Source organism: Boleophthalmus pectinirostris, unplaced genomic scaffold, assembly GCF_026225935.1.
Source record: "Boleophthalmus pectinirostris isolate CB_2022bp ecotype Guang Dong unplaced genomic scaffold, ASM2622593v1 HiC_scaffold_22, whole genome shotgun sequence".
Classification (NCBI taxonomy): domain Eukaryota; kingdom Metazoa; phylum Chordata; class Actinopteri; order Gobiiformes; family Gobiidae; genus Boleophthalmus; species Boleophthalmus pectinirostris.
Genome location: NW_026571190.1, coordinates 36,681,135 through 36,697,576, shown reverse-complemented (window position 1 = coordinate 36,697,576; position 16,442 = coordinate 36,681,135). Strand labels below are relative to the sequence as shown.

General features: G+C 44.7%; 1 protein-coding gene across 1 annotated transcript in view; it reads left to right on the top strand.

Annotated features, from left to right (window-relative positions):
• The window catches only part of znf827 (zinc finger protein 827), a 288,642-nt gene that overhangs the window by 77,433 nt on the left and 194,767 nt on the right, over nucleotides 1–16,442 (top strand). Inside the window, exons 2-4 of the mRNA XM_055158504.1 lie at nucleotides 2,673–3,911; nucleotides 13,129–13,301; nucleotides 13,794–14,283. Of these exons, the coding sequence (XP_055014479.1) occupies nucleotides 2,673–3,911; nucleotides 13,129–13,301; nucleotides 13,794–14,283 (1,902 nt within the window). The remainder of the gene's footprint in view (nucleotides 1–2,672; nucleotides 3,912–13,128; nucleotides 13,302–13,793; nucleotides 14,284–16,442) is intronic.

Genomic DNA, 16,442 nt, shown 5'->3' with positions numbered 1-16,442 from the left:
TAAAGCTGCACGCGGGACGCAGCTCTACAGTCGGCGTGATTGTTTCTGTTCGCCTTGTGAGGAGTGAAGTCAGGGGTGATAATAAATTAAGTTAAAATTAAGTACGTGCGCGGTTTTTATGGGAGTCTGTCTAGGCCATTGTTTATGTTTGTCAGTGAGTCCAGCTGTGCTATGCTTCAGTATCTTACTGTGGAGATTAATTTCTGCATTTCTCAAGGCTACAGTGTTACTTACTGTCCACTCATAATTCATAAAGCAGATTGAGCCTCGCACTATGGATTTTCAGTTCATAACCTATGGCTAAAACTAGTTTGGTATACCTTTTATAAAAACATTTTACACAAAGATGTATGAGATAAATATTTACCACTGAAATCCAGCCACACAGCCTTATTCATGAATTCTGTCCCTGAAATGGTGTTACTACGGGTCAGTTAAATCTAGAGATCCTGGAGCTGGCTGTAGTATCTTTCACTGTATGCAGAGTTTAAATGTGTAGTTCAGTCCAAATATTCTGGAGGTCCTGGAGCTTTATTTTGAGCTGGGCTTGCAGTGCTGTCTTAATCCAGTAGGAGCACATGTTACATCCACTAAGTTGACAAAATGTGATTTTTTTTTTCATCAGTGCATAGTGACATATAGATCTTTGTACCTCGGGGAGAAAAGGCTGCACCAGTGAATCACTGGTGTGTGAGTGATAACAGATCCAGACTGCTGAGCACCCTGCAGCTGTTTGTCTCAACATGCAAGTCATCCCCGCCATTACACCGCTAAATGGTTCCCCTTCAGTGGCAGCCGCTGGTCGCATGTTCGTGCCTCCATCGCTCGGAGGGAGAGGGGGGCTGTGAGTGTCGCAGAGCCCCCACTGTACCACAGGCAAACAGGCACAATGTGTGTACGATCCTACAGCGAGGAGCGACTTCTGAATGAACTGTCCTCGCTGCTTTCACAGGAGCTGCTCTTAAACACCACTACTGAGTCCAACCTGGATGAAGGTCTCTTAGAGTTTGGCCATGAGACCATGACCTTGGGAAATGTCATTGTGCCACAGGGGCATCAGAGCCTGGTGCAGTGTTCTGTAACCAAAGGTTCAGCAGGAGTAGTCTTCTGTAACACACAGGCTTAGAGGGGAACGCAGGACACAGCAGAGTTCAACCTCAAACCTGAGACCTCAGGTCAGAAATCTAGTGATTTCCCTCTAACCACATTAGGGCCATTAGTGGCTCTTGCTGCTTTTCGCATGTCACATGGAAATGGGTCAGGCCCTGCCCTGCATGACTCACAGGCCCAGCCCCTCCCCCTCCGCTCAGGGCTCTTAACCCTGCTCAGGTGCCAAAGTGCCTGGCACATCATGCCTAAAACTTACAGTAATTTATAGTGCTGTCAGCGTGACATGACCTGAGATAAACATGTGTATGTTCAGTTTGTTTCTTCTACATACAGCTTGCACAGGTCTGTGCTCTCATTTTACATTGCATAATGACTTTTCCTGACTTGTTTTTGCCCCCAGAAGCCCCTGTGTGTGCGTGCTGCTGTGAGGTGTGCTGGACACAGGGCCTTGTGTCTGGGCTCTTGGCTCTGCACTCGGCCTCTCTCATGTAGCTCTGACGCTCTGTGTGATGTGTGTGATATGTGCCGCAGGAGAGGAGCACTCACACTGTCAGTGATTGTGGTCACCTTGGTGGACCACGGTGAGGCTCGCTGGCCAGATGTCAGTAACTGTAATGATCCCAACAGGTTGCTGGGCTGGGTTGCTAAGCAACCGCTCGGCCCTGGCCTGTAAACAGAGCGCGACCCACCAGGCCTCTGTCAGGGTCACAAAGGGTGTGCACAGCCTCGGTGTGTGTGTATACTCACTGCAGTGAAGTGCAGAAAGTTATAAACTATTTAGTTTTTAGTTGTTATTGTTATTTTCAACTTGTATGCATGCCCACTTTTCTCAGAATTTTCAGCCAACTTTCATTTGTCTGATCTTTTGCGAGGATATGTACTGTGGGCCACAGAGAGAGAGGAAAAAAGACGGTTTTGACATTTTGTTTTGCCCACTGTTGGTCCTTTTGACATGTTCTTATGGAGGTTGGTTAATATGTATCAGGAATATTCACTTTTCTTTGTTCGCCCTTGTCTGGCAAGCTGTAATGTTTTGCTTATGAATATTGATACATGAAGTGTATATTAATGACCCTTGGTGACCTTAACCCTATCCTTATTGGCTCCCCGGTGGTATCCGCAGGCTCATGAATATTAATCTAGTTCTGTAACCTCCATTACCCTAATCTTTGCTGTCTAGCCTCCCAGAAGGACCTGTTGTCATGGTAACCCCTTTACTAGGCTCTTCCAGACCAAGGGTGGGAAAAATATATTTTAAAAAGGCTGAAAATCTAAATGACTTCAACAGGGATACACTATGTAAATAATAAGAAAGTAGTTCTTTGTGTGTTTCGGTCAGGCCTGAGGTGACAGTGTGGTTCTGTGCTCTGAGGCTCTCGTATCAGGACTATCAGTGTCCTCTGTCCAGAGGAACTCAACACTTACACAGAAATACAGCTCCAAGTATGGTACAGTCAGTCTCTCCTGTGCTGTGGGCACATTTCTACAGACTGCTAATCTAACAGTCATGTTTCAAAAAGAGAGAGTAAAAGTACTAACTGTGTTCCTGTCTCTGTTTACAGATTTGGACGGTCATGAAGAGGGAGGGCCGGACAGTGGTCCCGTGGAGGAGGAGGGCTGGTTTGGGAATGCCTCTGACACTCGCTCTGAGTCGTCGTATGGAGACACTCAGGACGAGGTGCTGTGTGCCCGGGGCTCGTCTCCAGAGGAGGGGCCCGGAGCCAGCGCTGGCTCCACAGACCACGACACCTGTGGAGCAGACAGCTCTCTGGGCAGCTCCACGCCAGTGCACCGCGCCTCTCTGGAGCTGCTGGGGCTGGACGGAGGCGTGTTCTCTGCCCAGGACACTCTGTCGTCTGTGGTGTCGTCTCTGTACGGAGAGGCGGCATCGCGAGCTCTGGGCAAACCTCTCAGCAGTAACCTGCGGCGCCTCCTAGAGGCCGGCTCGCTCAAACTGGACTCTTCTGATTTACTGGGGCGCACCTCTCGAGGGGAGTCTCCTCCCATCGGCCTGGCCCCACCCCTCACCCTGTCCCCCTCCTCACACCACGCCCAGCAGCTAAGTGCTCTTGCCCGAAAACTTGCAAATAACAACAGTGGCTCAGCGTCGCCCGCCTCCTTGGCACCCTCAGTTACCAACATCAAGCAGGAGCCCTTGGACCCTTTTAACTCCCCCAGCAATGGCGGTGGCTTTGTTTGGGCAGGGGTCACCGATAAGTGGCCCCCAGCCAGCTGCTCCACGCCCTGTGGCTCCAGCCTGTCTCCGGACTCCGCCATACAGAAGCTCAAAGCGGCAGCCAACGCTGTTCTGCAGGACAAGAGCGCTGTGGCCTCCTCCACCTCCTCCTCCTCTTCATCCACCTCCTCTGTGGTGCCCGCTCTGGGGAGCGCGGGGAGAACAGATGACATGGTACGCTTCGATGCCTTCAACTCTCCCTTCAGCCCTCAGTCGGCCAGCTCCACTCTCGCCGCACTTTCCAAGAAAGTCAGCGAGCGAAACCAGGCCTCCACGACCAGTGCTGCCTCTGAGCACCAGTCCCCAGCCAGCTCCTTCCTCTCTCTGGTGTCCATGACCTCCTCTGCTGCCCTGCTCAAAGAGGTGGCAGCCAGAGCAGCGGGAAACCTGCTCGTAGAGAAGAAGGACGGCTCCCCCTTAAGCACGTCCACAGTCCTCCAAGAGGACGTCAAGCCCCTGCTGGAGAAAAACCAGAAGGCACCTACGCCAACTACACCCACCGCAGGCCTCGAGCTGCTGCTGCCCTCCACCCCCAAGGGCAGGGCCAAGCCCAACAGCCAAGCAGGTATAATGGACATACACCATATACATACAACACACACACATACACACGTACAACACACATAAAACACACCCAACACACTCTGAGAAGAACAGGAAGTCTGTGTGTAATAGAAGTGCACATCACATTGAAAATGGTTGAATCTTTCATTTGGCGTGACATGGTTCAGTTCACTTCTCAGCGCTGCACTTGCCACAGTCTCAGTGGACACAGTTTTTCACACTATACACCAGGTATAACTTTTTAAACTTTTCTCCCTTTTACCGCTCATGCTGTTGTTAGAGGAGAGCCAGTGTGCCTGTTATAACTGTATTAAAGCTCGGTCCTAATCAAATTGCAGCAGAATCCATCTTTTTGCTTACACCACAGAAACAGGGGCAGATTTACTTGTCACCACAAAAAGCGAAGCATTCAGGACTTCCATGACATGTTTTCTCCAGTTTGTAATGGCTTCCTTCTCACCTCAGCGGCACTGAAGTGAAAGTAGTGTAGCATCAGCTTAACTGTCAGCCGAGCATTGAGAGGCACAGCTGAGAGAAAACAGCCCTGGCTGGCCTTGTAGTCTGGGAAATGGTCTGCGGGCTCCACGGGGGGTTCCGCCTGAGACCTCGCAGCCTTCCCAGACCAGCTCGTTTGTGCCGGGACGTGCGCGCTGCCAAAAGGGGGCCGTCAGTGTGCGCTCGGCTCAGCGGGGAGCCCTGGAGTCCATATCCATCTCACAGCCTCCTCCTGCTCCGACCCCCCCCCCCCCCGCCCGAGCCCTGTGCACTGATCAGCAGCACAGACTTAAGGCCAAACACATCAGACTTTCCGCTGACTGGATACAGATGCGTGGCCACTCTCTCTCTCTCTCCTTTACACTCTTTCTCTCTCTGTTTTTCTTTATGCGTCTCTCTCTTTCTGTGCCTCGCTCTCTCTGTCTCTTTCCCTGTGTGTGTGTGTGTGTCTCTCTCTCACTTACACTCTCACTCTTTCCATCTCTCTCTTTGTGTCTCTGTTTTTCTGTCTCTCTCTCTCTCTCTCTCTCATGCCTCTTTCTCTGTTTCTCCGTCTCTCTGTGTCACTCTCTCTGTCTCTCCTGCGCACACACTTTCTCTCTCTTTCTTTTCCTCTCTATCTCTATCGTCTGCCTCTCCCTCTCTCTTTTTCATACCTTCTCTCTCTCTCTCTCTATCACCCTCGCCGTCTCTCTCTCTCACTCACTCTCTCTGTCGCGCTCTCTCTTTCTATCTCTGTCTCTCTCTCTCTCACACACACACTTTGCCCTCTCTCTCTCTCTTTCTTTCTCTCTCTCTCTCTCTTTCTTTCACTCTCTCTGTCTGTCTCTCGCTTTCTCTTTAGCTCCTTCTCTCTCTGTTGCTCTCTCTCTCTCTCTCTCTCTCTCTCTCTCTGTCTCTGCTCTGGCTTTCTCTCAATCACACACTTTCTCTCTCCCTCTCTTTCCCCTCTCTCTGTCGCTGTCTACCTGTGTCTCTCTCTCTCTCTCTCTTTCTTTCACTTCTTCTCTCTCTCTCTCACTCTATTTGTGTCTCTCATTCACTCACACGCTCTCTCTCTATTTATATATATATCGTTCTCTTTCTTTCTCTCTCACACACACACACTCTCTTTGTGCCTCTCAGTCACTCTCTCTCTCTCTGTCTCCCTTTCTCTTTCTGTCTCTCTGTCTGTCTCTGTCTCTCTCTCTCTCACCCACAGACTTTGTCTCTCTCTTTCTTTCCCTCTCTCTGTCTTTGTCTTTGTCTGTCTCTCACTCTCTTTGACTCCTTCTCTCTGTCTCTATCATTCTCTTTCTTTCTCTCTCACACTCTCTCTCTCTCTTTTGTGCTCTCAGTCATCTCTCTCTCTCTGTCTGTCTCTCTGTCTCTCGCTCTCACTCATAGACTTTCTCTCTCTCTTTCTCTTTCTTTGTCTATCTCTCGCTCCTCTCTTGACTCCTTCTCTCTGTCTCTCTATCGTTCTCTTTCTTTCTCTCTCACACACTCTCTCTCTCTCTTTGTGCCTCTCAGTCACTCTCTCTCTCTGTCTGTCTCTGTCTCTCGCTCTCACTCATAGACTTTCTCTCTCTCTTTCTCTCTTTCTTTGTCTATCTCTCGCTCTCTCTTTGACTCCTTCTCTCTCTGTCTCTGTGTCGTTCTCTTTCTTTCGCTCTCTCTCACACACTCTCTCTCTTTGTGCCTCTCAGTCACACTCTCTCTCTCTCTCTCTTTCTGTCCCTCTGTCTGTCTCTCGCTCTCTCAATCATAGACTTTCTCTCTCTCTTTCTGTCTCTATTTGTCTGTCTCTCTCACTCTCTTTGACTCCTTCTCTCTCTGTCTCTGTATCTTTCTCTTTTTTTTTCCGCTCTCTCACACACACTCTCTCTTTGTGCCTCTCGGTCACACTCTTTCTCTCTCAGTCTCTCTCTTTCTGTCTTTTAGTCTCTCTCTTTCTGTCTCTCTGTCTTTGTCTTTCACTCTCTTTGACTCCTCTCTCTGTCTGTATCATTCTCTTTCTTTCTTTCTCTCTCTCACACACACTCTCTTTTTGCCTCTCAGTCACACTCTCTCTGTCTCTCTCTCTCTCTCAATGTCTCCTCCTCTCTCTCTATCTCATTTTCTCTTTCTCTCTTCGTCTCCCTCTTTTTTTTTTTTGACAAATGTTCTCTCTCCGTGTCTCTGTCTGTCTCTGTCTGTCTGTCTCTCAATCACACACACACGCATAATCTCACACACTTTCTCTCTCCCTCCCTCTCTCTCTCCTCCCTCCGTCTCTCCCTCCTTTCCTCCTCCTCCTCCTCCTCTCCGTCTCTCCCGCACACTCATCCCGTGTGCTGCACAAATGGCCACGCGAGCTCTCCTGAAGTGTGCGAGCGGATACATGACCCCGGCACAAATGTACAGTCTGTGCTCGGGAGAAATTCTGACGATCGCTCACGTAGCTGCTGGATGCGTTTTAGTTTCATCACCTTTTGTCAAAATTTTCTCTATTCCTGATCATGTAAATAAGCCGAGTTCTCTGGTAAGGTTGTGAAGTCAAAAGGGCGTCTTTTTTTCCAGAACCCGGTGGGAACAAAGCGCGCATACACAAACTCCTGGTCAGTTGTTTTTCATTAAAGTTTAAAGGAAACGGAACTGACAGAGCTCTTGTTGTGCCTCACAGTGTTAATTTGAATACGTTTATGTTCATCCTGTGTGTTTCTGGACGGCCTAGTGTTTAGTTACAATACACATAACCTAAATATTTCCTCTTATCACATCAACTGTTCTATAAAAGTGAAATTAAACACTAAAAAACACTGTGTATATGGGAATTTTAGTACAAAATAGGGCTGTGTATCATTAAGAAGCTGCCGATACGATACATCCCTCGATACAGTGCACTTTTGATTCAATACGATATATTTCAAATCGATTTGATATGGTTCAATAAAAAAATATAGCTAAAAATCATGGCTGTGATACTAAAAGTCTTTGTTAAACCACTTCCTGTGCAAAGTTCATATGAAACACAAACATTTTAATCATCAAAACAGTGAAAATATCAAATGTGTCGCATAAATTTGTGTCAAAACTGGCGCTGTAACACAATAATTTAGTAAAATATACCGAAAATATGATTCGATACGATATATTTAAAATTTATTCAGTGCAATTCAATTAAAAATAAAGGCTAAATCGTGGCTGTGATACTAAAAGTCTTTGTTAAACCACTTTTTGTGCCAAGTTAATAACAAACACGCCCGTTTTAAACATTAAAACAGTGAATATGTCAAATGTGTCGCATAGAGGTGTAACGATATCCAAGTCTCATCACGGTATGAACCTCATAGTGTGATATTTAATGTGATATCGTGTGAAAGTTCATGATATGGTGTGGAGGCTCACGATTAGGGATGTATATCCAAATCTCTCTGTACGATATTTTCACAATATACATTTCACGGTACGATATTTATTGCGATATTTTGTGGAGGCTAATTCCTCTTAAAATGCCTTGACAAGACGTAATCCAAAGAACTTATAAGTGCTTAGAACTGTTGTTTCTTCTTGTAGTTGCACTGAAATGGAGCAAAGGATCATGGTCTGTGTAGTTCCCTCTGTCTTTTATTAGCTTTTGTTGCACCATAACTCTTGTCACTGACTTGTGATTCGATATGTTGTGAGAACTTTGACGATACGATATCACGATATTTCGATTATTGTTACATCCCTAGTGTCGCATAAATGAGTTTCCTTTCCAAAACTGTAGTGCTGTAACAAAATAATTTACTAAAATATACCATATAGTACTCTTGGTGATATATCGATACAGCAGCCCACGATATCGATACTGTATCATCACATTAAACGATACGATATATATAGATATTTTGATATTTTTGCACACCCCTAGTTCAAACTAAATACATTTGCTAAACTAATTCTTGGTGTGTGTTGGCTTCAGTGTCCTGCGGTTTTCAGTAGTTGGTGACATCACACAGCCCTGCCTTTATCACAGGGGCGGAGCTAGAAGTGTTTGACCAATCACACTGTTCCTTATACCTCCAGACTCCGCCCCTTTTCTCCTTTCACTCTCTTCTTTAGTTCCAGTTTAGCAGCTCAATTTTTATTTTATTTTTTTATGTATTTATTTTAAGATTTTAAGAAAGACACTTTTATACAATAGAACATATAAGATAAGTGAAGTCATAATAGAAATAAAAATAACCACAACAAAAAAATTTGCCCAAAAAGGAGTGGGAAGAAGAAGAAAACTTATTTAATCCCACCCCCACTCTTCTAATCGAACACATGCGTTTTACGTTTTGCATTTTGAATGAAACTATATGAACTATTTATTTGCTCTATTCACACTTACGTCACAAACCAGGAAGACGTTTGGAAACATGCGATGACAACTTCCGGTGTAGTTGTCGACACTGGGCTCGCCGAACGACTGAAGTAAAAGCAGTAAAATGAAGACTGCGTTCATATGTGCTGTTTGGAATCATCTTGAATTTGGGGCCTCGTCTTTTCTAATCGCATGTACCCAGTGCGATTGGAGTTGTGCATCAGTGGGGAAATGATGAAAACTAAGGTGTGGTTGTAACTGTTGATTCGCTGAACATAACGGAACGCTATAATGACATGGAGATGAAAAAACTGGGGCATTTTCTAATTTTTTCAAGATTTTGTTAGACTTACTAGCGCAAACAGAGCTCGAAGGAAGTTATCATTGCAAGTTTGTGACGTGAACATAAACAGACTATTTGAAATGTGATTATCAACGGAGTTTATTTGTTTACCGTATTTTCCAGGCTATTAGGCGCTCTGGATTATAAGACGCACTCTCATTAAATGGTCTATTTTTGAACTTTTTTCACAAATAAATCGCACCGGACTTTAAAGGAAACACAACAGTTGGATGGGTCAGTGGGACTTTGTGGCGTTCACGGTGACTCTGGGCTTTGTTCAGTTGTGGCGTGTAGGGAGGTGCTGTCTGGGACCAACGGATTGTCGGCGTGTTCGCAGTGACTCAGTTGTTCAGTCGTGTCTAGAAGCGGCACATTGCGCTCGCTTTTTCGGTTCGTTCCTCCGTTCCGTTCCTCGTCGGCGTGGAGTGATGAGTGCGGTCGCTGTCTGCTCCGTGTGTGTTTGCGTGCGCTGCGGGTGGTGCGTCTTTGTAGTTTACTGAAGTCGTGCTGGGACACCCAAGTGGATTCGTGGATTCGCGTTTGGATTGTGGGGCGCGCAGTCGTTTTTTGATGTGGTTGGAGGCTTTTGAGTGCGCCCTATAGCCCGGAATATACGGTAGTCCCACTTTAAATAAATCCAAAAACACATATGACTGTATTTTAATGATTTACAATTAAGCTTTTTAACATTTTAACATTTTATCAGTGCAGTGTTGGCTCTCGTACAGTTCTTTCAAAGCACTGGAGTCACAAAAGTCTTCCTTGAGCTCCGAGCACTTCCAGACTAAGCTGTGAATGTACAGTATGACATGTGTAACCCCAAGCATCGCACACAGACACGCACACACACAAAGACATCTCCTCGCACAAAAAACCACGCACGCACACATCTCCTCTGCACACTCTGAGCGCACCGCCTCTGTCTAAGTAGCCTTTAGGGAGAACAGAATGTTTTCCCAGAGATGGATGGGCACTTTTCAGGGATTGTGTCTCAACCTCGCCAAATCTAAAATGGCTGGATCAAATTGACTCCAGACAGATGAGCCAGTCGATGTAATATTGTGTGATCTGCATGCTAAAGAGGGTCTCCGCTGTAACCCGCGAGCCGTCAAGGTCGAGCGGCGCTGTAAAAAGCCAGGTAGTTGTTTGGTCGCCAGACTGAAAAATGTGACCTTGATTATTGACTGTCATGTGTTGTTTTATTATCAACCCTCGGCGGGCCCACTATAAACTCCCTCCACCGCGGCTCTCTGCATAGTTATGGAGCTACGCTAACATGAAGCAGAGATGCCAACAATTAGGTTAAAGGAGCAGTATCACGCTGTATTCTGATCTGTGTTATAATGTTGTTTCTTGATCAAAAACATGCCTGGGGTTGTATTTTGCTTCATTCACGCAGGTTTAACATAGCCAGGTTGGCGCCACCTAGTGCCTCCGCGTAATTTAGTTTCTCTCAAGCGACTAGGTCAGGAATCAAAATACACTAGACGGTTCTCAAAAAACCTGGAAGTGCGAGTTCGGGCACCAGCCAATCATACATTCTGTGTTGGCAACAATTCTCGAGATCGAGGATTTAAAGCCGGAATAAAGATAATTTTTGGTGAATTTTATCAAGGGGAAAGACATTATTGTCCTTCTTCCTACGGGATTTGATGCATTACAAACGTCACGACCAAATGGCAACGATTGGTTAAATCTTACAAAAAGTACCCGCCCACCGTCGAGCGAACGAATCCTAATGCTGCGATGTCAGACGGTTTCCACGAAGTGAAACCTGCTGATGAATCAGGCTATGTTTAACACACAAATCCACGCATATTTAGGTTTTAGTTCTTAGGCTACGTTTATATGAGGACGGTCTGAACAGAAGACGCAAAAGTGGGATCTTGTTTTCACTTTTTATTCTGCGTTTAGACAAGCGTTTTTTTTTTCGGGAGCAAATCTGCGTGCATACGGTGACGCAAAAGTGTGTGGAATTCGATTAGATATGCATGCCAGGCGTCTAGGTGGTGATGTATGTGATGTAAACTTGTACGTGACGTGAGCAGATCTGACCAGAGTTTTGCGTCTTGGGCAGTGTAGACGGAAACACTACGGCGGAGTTTATTCAACTTATTCCACTCTGGAGGTGGTTTCAGATTTTTGCGTTTTTAAGCCCCAAAAACACCGTCACCATCTAAACGAAAGGCAGTTCCGATTAAATATTTTGTCTATTTTTATTATTTATTTTTGTCTATTCTATATTCTCAAACTCAAAATGCTCTGTTTCACCTTGTGATGTCATGTGGTGATACTGGAAGTGCGTTGTGCATGTTTTAAACTCCACACATCTTCACTAGAATCATTTGAATGATATCATGTTGTTTAATGTGATGATACAGTATCGATATCGTGAGCTGCTGTATCGATATATCGCCAAGAGTATTTTTTCGCATATTTTACTAAATTATTTGACATTTTCACTGTTTTGATGATGAAAATGTTTGTGTTTCATATGAACTTTGCACAAGAAGTGGTTTAACAAAGACTTTTAGTATCACCGTCTTGATTAAGCCTTTTTTTTTTATTGAACTATATCAAATCGATTTTAAATATATCGTATCAAACCAAAAGCTCACTGTATCGAGATATGTATCGTATCGGCAACTTCTTAACGATACCCAGCCCTCTATACCTTGAAACTTGAAAACTAACTTAAAAATTTAACTTGAAAACTACCTCTTCATGACATCACAAGGTGGAGGAAAGCATTTTGAGCTTTGGAGATACAGACAGATTAATAATAATTAACACTCAAACATGTGTGAATGAAACAAAACACAAGTCCAGGTCTGTTTTTGAGGCAGTAACAACATTATAACATGTCTGCGCAACTTTTCTGGTGAAGTGTCCGTCGCCTGCTTGTCTCCATGGAGATGTTATTGCTTTGCCTGGAATGTTCCACGGTATGACATTAAACATATCGCACACCAGAAAACGCACACCAAAGTTCTTGATAGACGTGCAAATGCAAGAAACGGTAAAATAAAAGTGAATAAACGGCCCACTCAGATCCGCCGATGTCCAAAAGATTTTTTTTATTTTTCGGCAAAAAAGCCTTCGTCAGGTCATTTTTCTCACTTTGGAAAACATTAAACATTTAAATTTTTAGCATTCATTCATTCCGAGTGTTTTTATTGCTCAAAAATACAACAAATCCTTCTGTGAATAGGGACGACGCTCCACAGATCTGACTCGTAATGTATCGTAGTGCTGTAACCCGCTTGTCTGTCTCGTGATAGATGCTTTTAGTTTGTACTGTGGAACATTCTAGACAAAGCAGTAACATTTCCATAGAGACCAGGAGGTAGAGAAAAGTTACACAATGCACCTTTAAAGCTCACAGAGTCCATTTTGTTTGATATAGGCCCTTTAAAGCACAGCCTCTCTCTCTCTCTCTCTCTCTCTCTCACTCGTGTCGCTCCACTCCCCACTCGGTGCAAGTCGTTTTCGTATTGTGATCCGGCGCTGCTCCGAGAGGTTGGGCCGCAGATGGCGCTTTATTGTTGCAAATAGCCAGTCTCGAGGTTTTACACCTCAGGTCAATGAATGGCTGAGCACAGTAATTTCACCAAACACTGATTACCAGATGTTTTTCAAGGAACGGCGCTAGAATACTTATGAAGCCATCCTGACAGGCCCGCGTAGAATTTGTAATGCAATCATGCCTCTTTCTAATAAGACCAATTAAACAGTAATGGATGCCGGATATGAAGCCAACAACAATAATCGAGATACTAAAACATGTTGGAGCCTTCACTTCCATTGTTTCATTGCTTGCAGCTGGTAATTCCCCTGATAACTCCGCTATTAGATGTGCACAAGTTGGCTCACACACATCTCAGGCAGCCCTGAGTTACTTCAGAGCAGATCTGAAGGGCTGATTTTTCTTTTTTTTTTTTCCTACAAAAAGGTGTATTTGAGAAAAATAACAGATTGTACCATGTGCTATAAAAGTGATGAGAGGTTTCTGACACTCCTCAAATGCTTTCTCCCTGTCATAACTCTGACCTCCTCCTCTCCAAGGCTCTCCGGAGGATGGTGGCAAACCGTTCCAGTGTCCGGTGTGTGGTCTGGTCATCAAGCGCAAGAGCTACTGGAAGAGACACATGGTTATCCACACAGGCTTGAAAAGCCACCAGTGTCCCCTGTGCCCCTTCCGCTGCGCTCGCAAAGACAATCTCAAGTCCCACATGAAGGTGAGACGGACACGCCATTAGCTGCAAGTCATGGAGGAAATGTCTCTTCTGATTACGTTGTTACATTGTTCACTTCACTACCGGAGTCTCGGTTAACACGGTTAGGGTGTGTTCACATTCTGCTCTAACATTTAGCCTTGACTTCACATACTTTACATTTATTTACTTGTATTTATCATTTTAATACACAGATATAAAATATAATAGTTTCAAGATGTTTACGTGAGATCTGCTTAAGCACTTTCGGAGAGAAAGGGCTTTGTTGATCTTCCTTGTTGAGGAATGAGGAAGTGTGCCATTTGGATCATTGTAACTGAGCAGGTCAAGGCCATCAAAACATATTTTTCTGCACACGTCTCATGGTCTCTGCTGTCCGTCTAGAGAGTCTGTGCAGTAATTGATGGCGGCGTTTAATAGACTTTTTTCTCTCCTCTTTGTCTTGAATAATTTTCTGTAAAACAGAAGCTAATATTCAAAGCTGTTGTGCCGCAGGTCCATCAGCACCAGGACCGAGGGGAGACGTTTCAGTGTGAACTTTGCCCCTTCACCTCGTCCAGACACTTCAGCCTGAAGCTCCACATGCGCTGCCACCAGCACTTCCCCCGCACAGACGTGAAGGTGAAGGAGGAGCTGACCACGGACACGGAGGGGGAGGGCTCCCAGATGGGTGACAGCACCCCGGGGGAGCTGAGGGGGAGCGAGGCCTCCCCACTGCGCGTCGACACCCACACTCACCCCTCCCCTCCTCTGGAGACCTCCTCCAATCATCTCCACATCAAGGAGGAGCCCCAGGAGCGTGACCTGTCTGTGCTGTCTCCCTTCAGCCTGTGCCGAGAGCGTCCGGGCAGCAGCGCCAACTCCCTGGACCTGCCTGGAGTCACTGTGGGGGTCCGCTCCAGCCCCAACGCCCCGAACACCGCCTCCATCTTCAGCCCAGACATCAGCACCAAGACGGCCACCGACCTGCTTATAAAGCTCTCAGGTGTGTTACACTTTAAAGTCACGCAAAATATACTCGCCTAAAACAAGCCACGACTGTGCAGAGTCGAGCGTCTGTAAAAACAGGAGCCGTCTGTACCAGCGGGAGGCAAGTCAGATCAAAAGTCTTGGCATTTCAAACACTATGTCTGGCAAAAATAACATCTAGTACATATGTTTGGAATAAAACCTGTCCTGAGTATTGAACATTCAAAAGTATTAGTGTGAGAATGTCATTTGCAGGTACAGTAAGCGTGCGTTAGTGGAACTGAAACTCTTGGGAGTTTCATGTCTCCAGGGGGTTGGACGGCCTATCGCGCAGATGTCAGTAATTCTTTGCCTGTTGTTAGGAGAATAGGTTAAGTCTTTGCGTAACATAATATGCACAGAAAGAGTACAATGAACGGTTTGAGTTGTCATTATTAAGATCCAGGTCAGGCCCCTCTCTGACGCACCACGTTTTGAAACAGACAGGGTTTGATTTGACCCGAGGAGCTTTTAAAAACACCTCTTACTGTATTTTTATCCCAACTTGACTTGTCATTTTAACGACTGTACCACAAATGCAAAGGCGCGATGTTGTCTCCCCTTTGGCCCGAGTTTTGTTTTGATTCCTCACTGTCACCAGAAATAACATTCGTAAGAAGTATTTGCAGTTTTATGTTTATCATATCAGGTCAGGGCTGCAGTATTTGTCTGTAAGCTGTTTTTTAAGGGATTTCAGAGCTGGAATGTACTGTAGTTTGAGTTTGACAGTGACAAATGCGTCTTGTTTATGCTATTATCTTTTAAAACAGTGGTTAGCGCAATGTGAAGTTTTGGGGCCCTGTAACCATTGTTTTCGTTCTGTTATAACTGTGTTTGTGGTATTAGATATAAACTGCTTTTGTTTATAGGCTCCTGTGTTATTCCCATGCTTCGGTTAAAAAGGTAGGCCAGAATTTTAGCATTCCCACATGTTTAAGCGCTGAAAACCATGTGATCGTGTAGGTGTCAACACTCAAACGACATGCCATACTTAAAGAGGGAGGTATTACAGAGCTTTCTAGCATGTTTTAATGTCGTTCCCTCGTCAGAAACACGCCTGAAGAGGTTTTAGACGTAATCCGCGCGCGTTTCAGTATTTTAGCGATGTCTCCCGGGCGCTATTTGAATTCACAGCCCACAAGTTTACGTCACCCAAGCTCCCACATGACAATCTTCATACATATACAAAAATATGATCCAAAACTGTACACAACAACTTGATGCGCAGTAGTTTCATAAGCGAAATGTAGGCTGATTGTGTTGTGATAGGGCCCAGAACGAGGGGATGATCAAAAATGAAACTAAAACATGTCAATATGTTGTTTTTTTCAGCAAACGTAACATTTTCAAAGCAATAAAAGGTAATACAGTGATCTAAATATGTTACGCGTTAGCAGTTAATACCCCATAGACCAGACCTGGGCATTGTGCAGCTCCCGGGCCACAAACAGCCCTGTGGTTGTCTCTGACCGGCCCGTTTAAACTCATTTGTAATTCCAAAATAAAGATATTTTATCATTTTAACTCATGCATGGACTAAAGCTGCATTGCTTTTATGTTAGATGGTGTTTTTTGTAAGGTAGCCTCACTTTTTCATTGCTTAATCACAACATAAACTCTTACCAGCTCGTCAAAATTTTTATAAAGAAATACAGTTAATATGATGTAGAATTTAGTTAAGTGTTTTGACCTGGCCCTCCACAATATTTTCAGTTTCTCATGTGGCTCCATGTAAAAAATAATAACCCACCCCTGGAATAGAAGTAAAATACTTGTTCTTTAATATGAGACGTTCGGTTGGCTCATAATCTGGCATTTTAGAATTGACCTACTAAATCAAAAAGAATGAGCTGGTTGTAAATACTGAAAAAAATCTCTGAAATAATGATGAAAAAGAAAGCTAAACAAAAAAGGTTAGGAAGGTACCTTACATTTGGAGGAGTTTGTTGCTTAAGGCTGCTATAGAATTCATGATTTACACATTGTTTGTACCATACTATTATATTTACAGTTTTGATCTGATCTTTATTTTAACATAATCCGTCCATAAAGAACTGACTTAGCAGGAACTACAACAGGAGAGCTGATTTGTGTAAGTTAGTTAGTATTATCCAGCATTTTTACTTTTTTTAACTT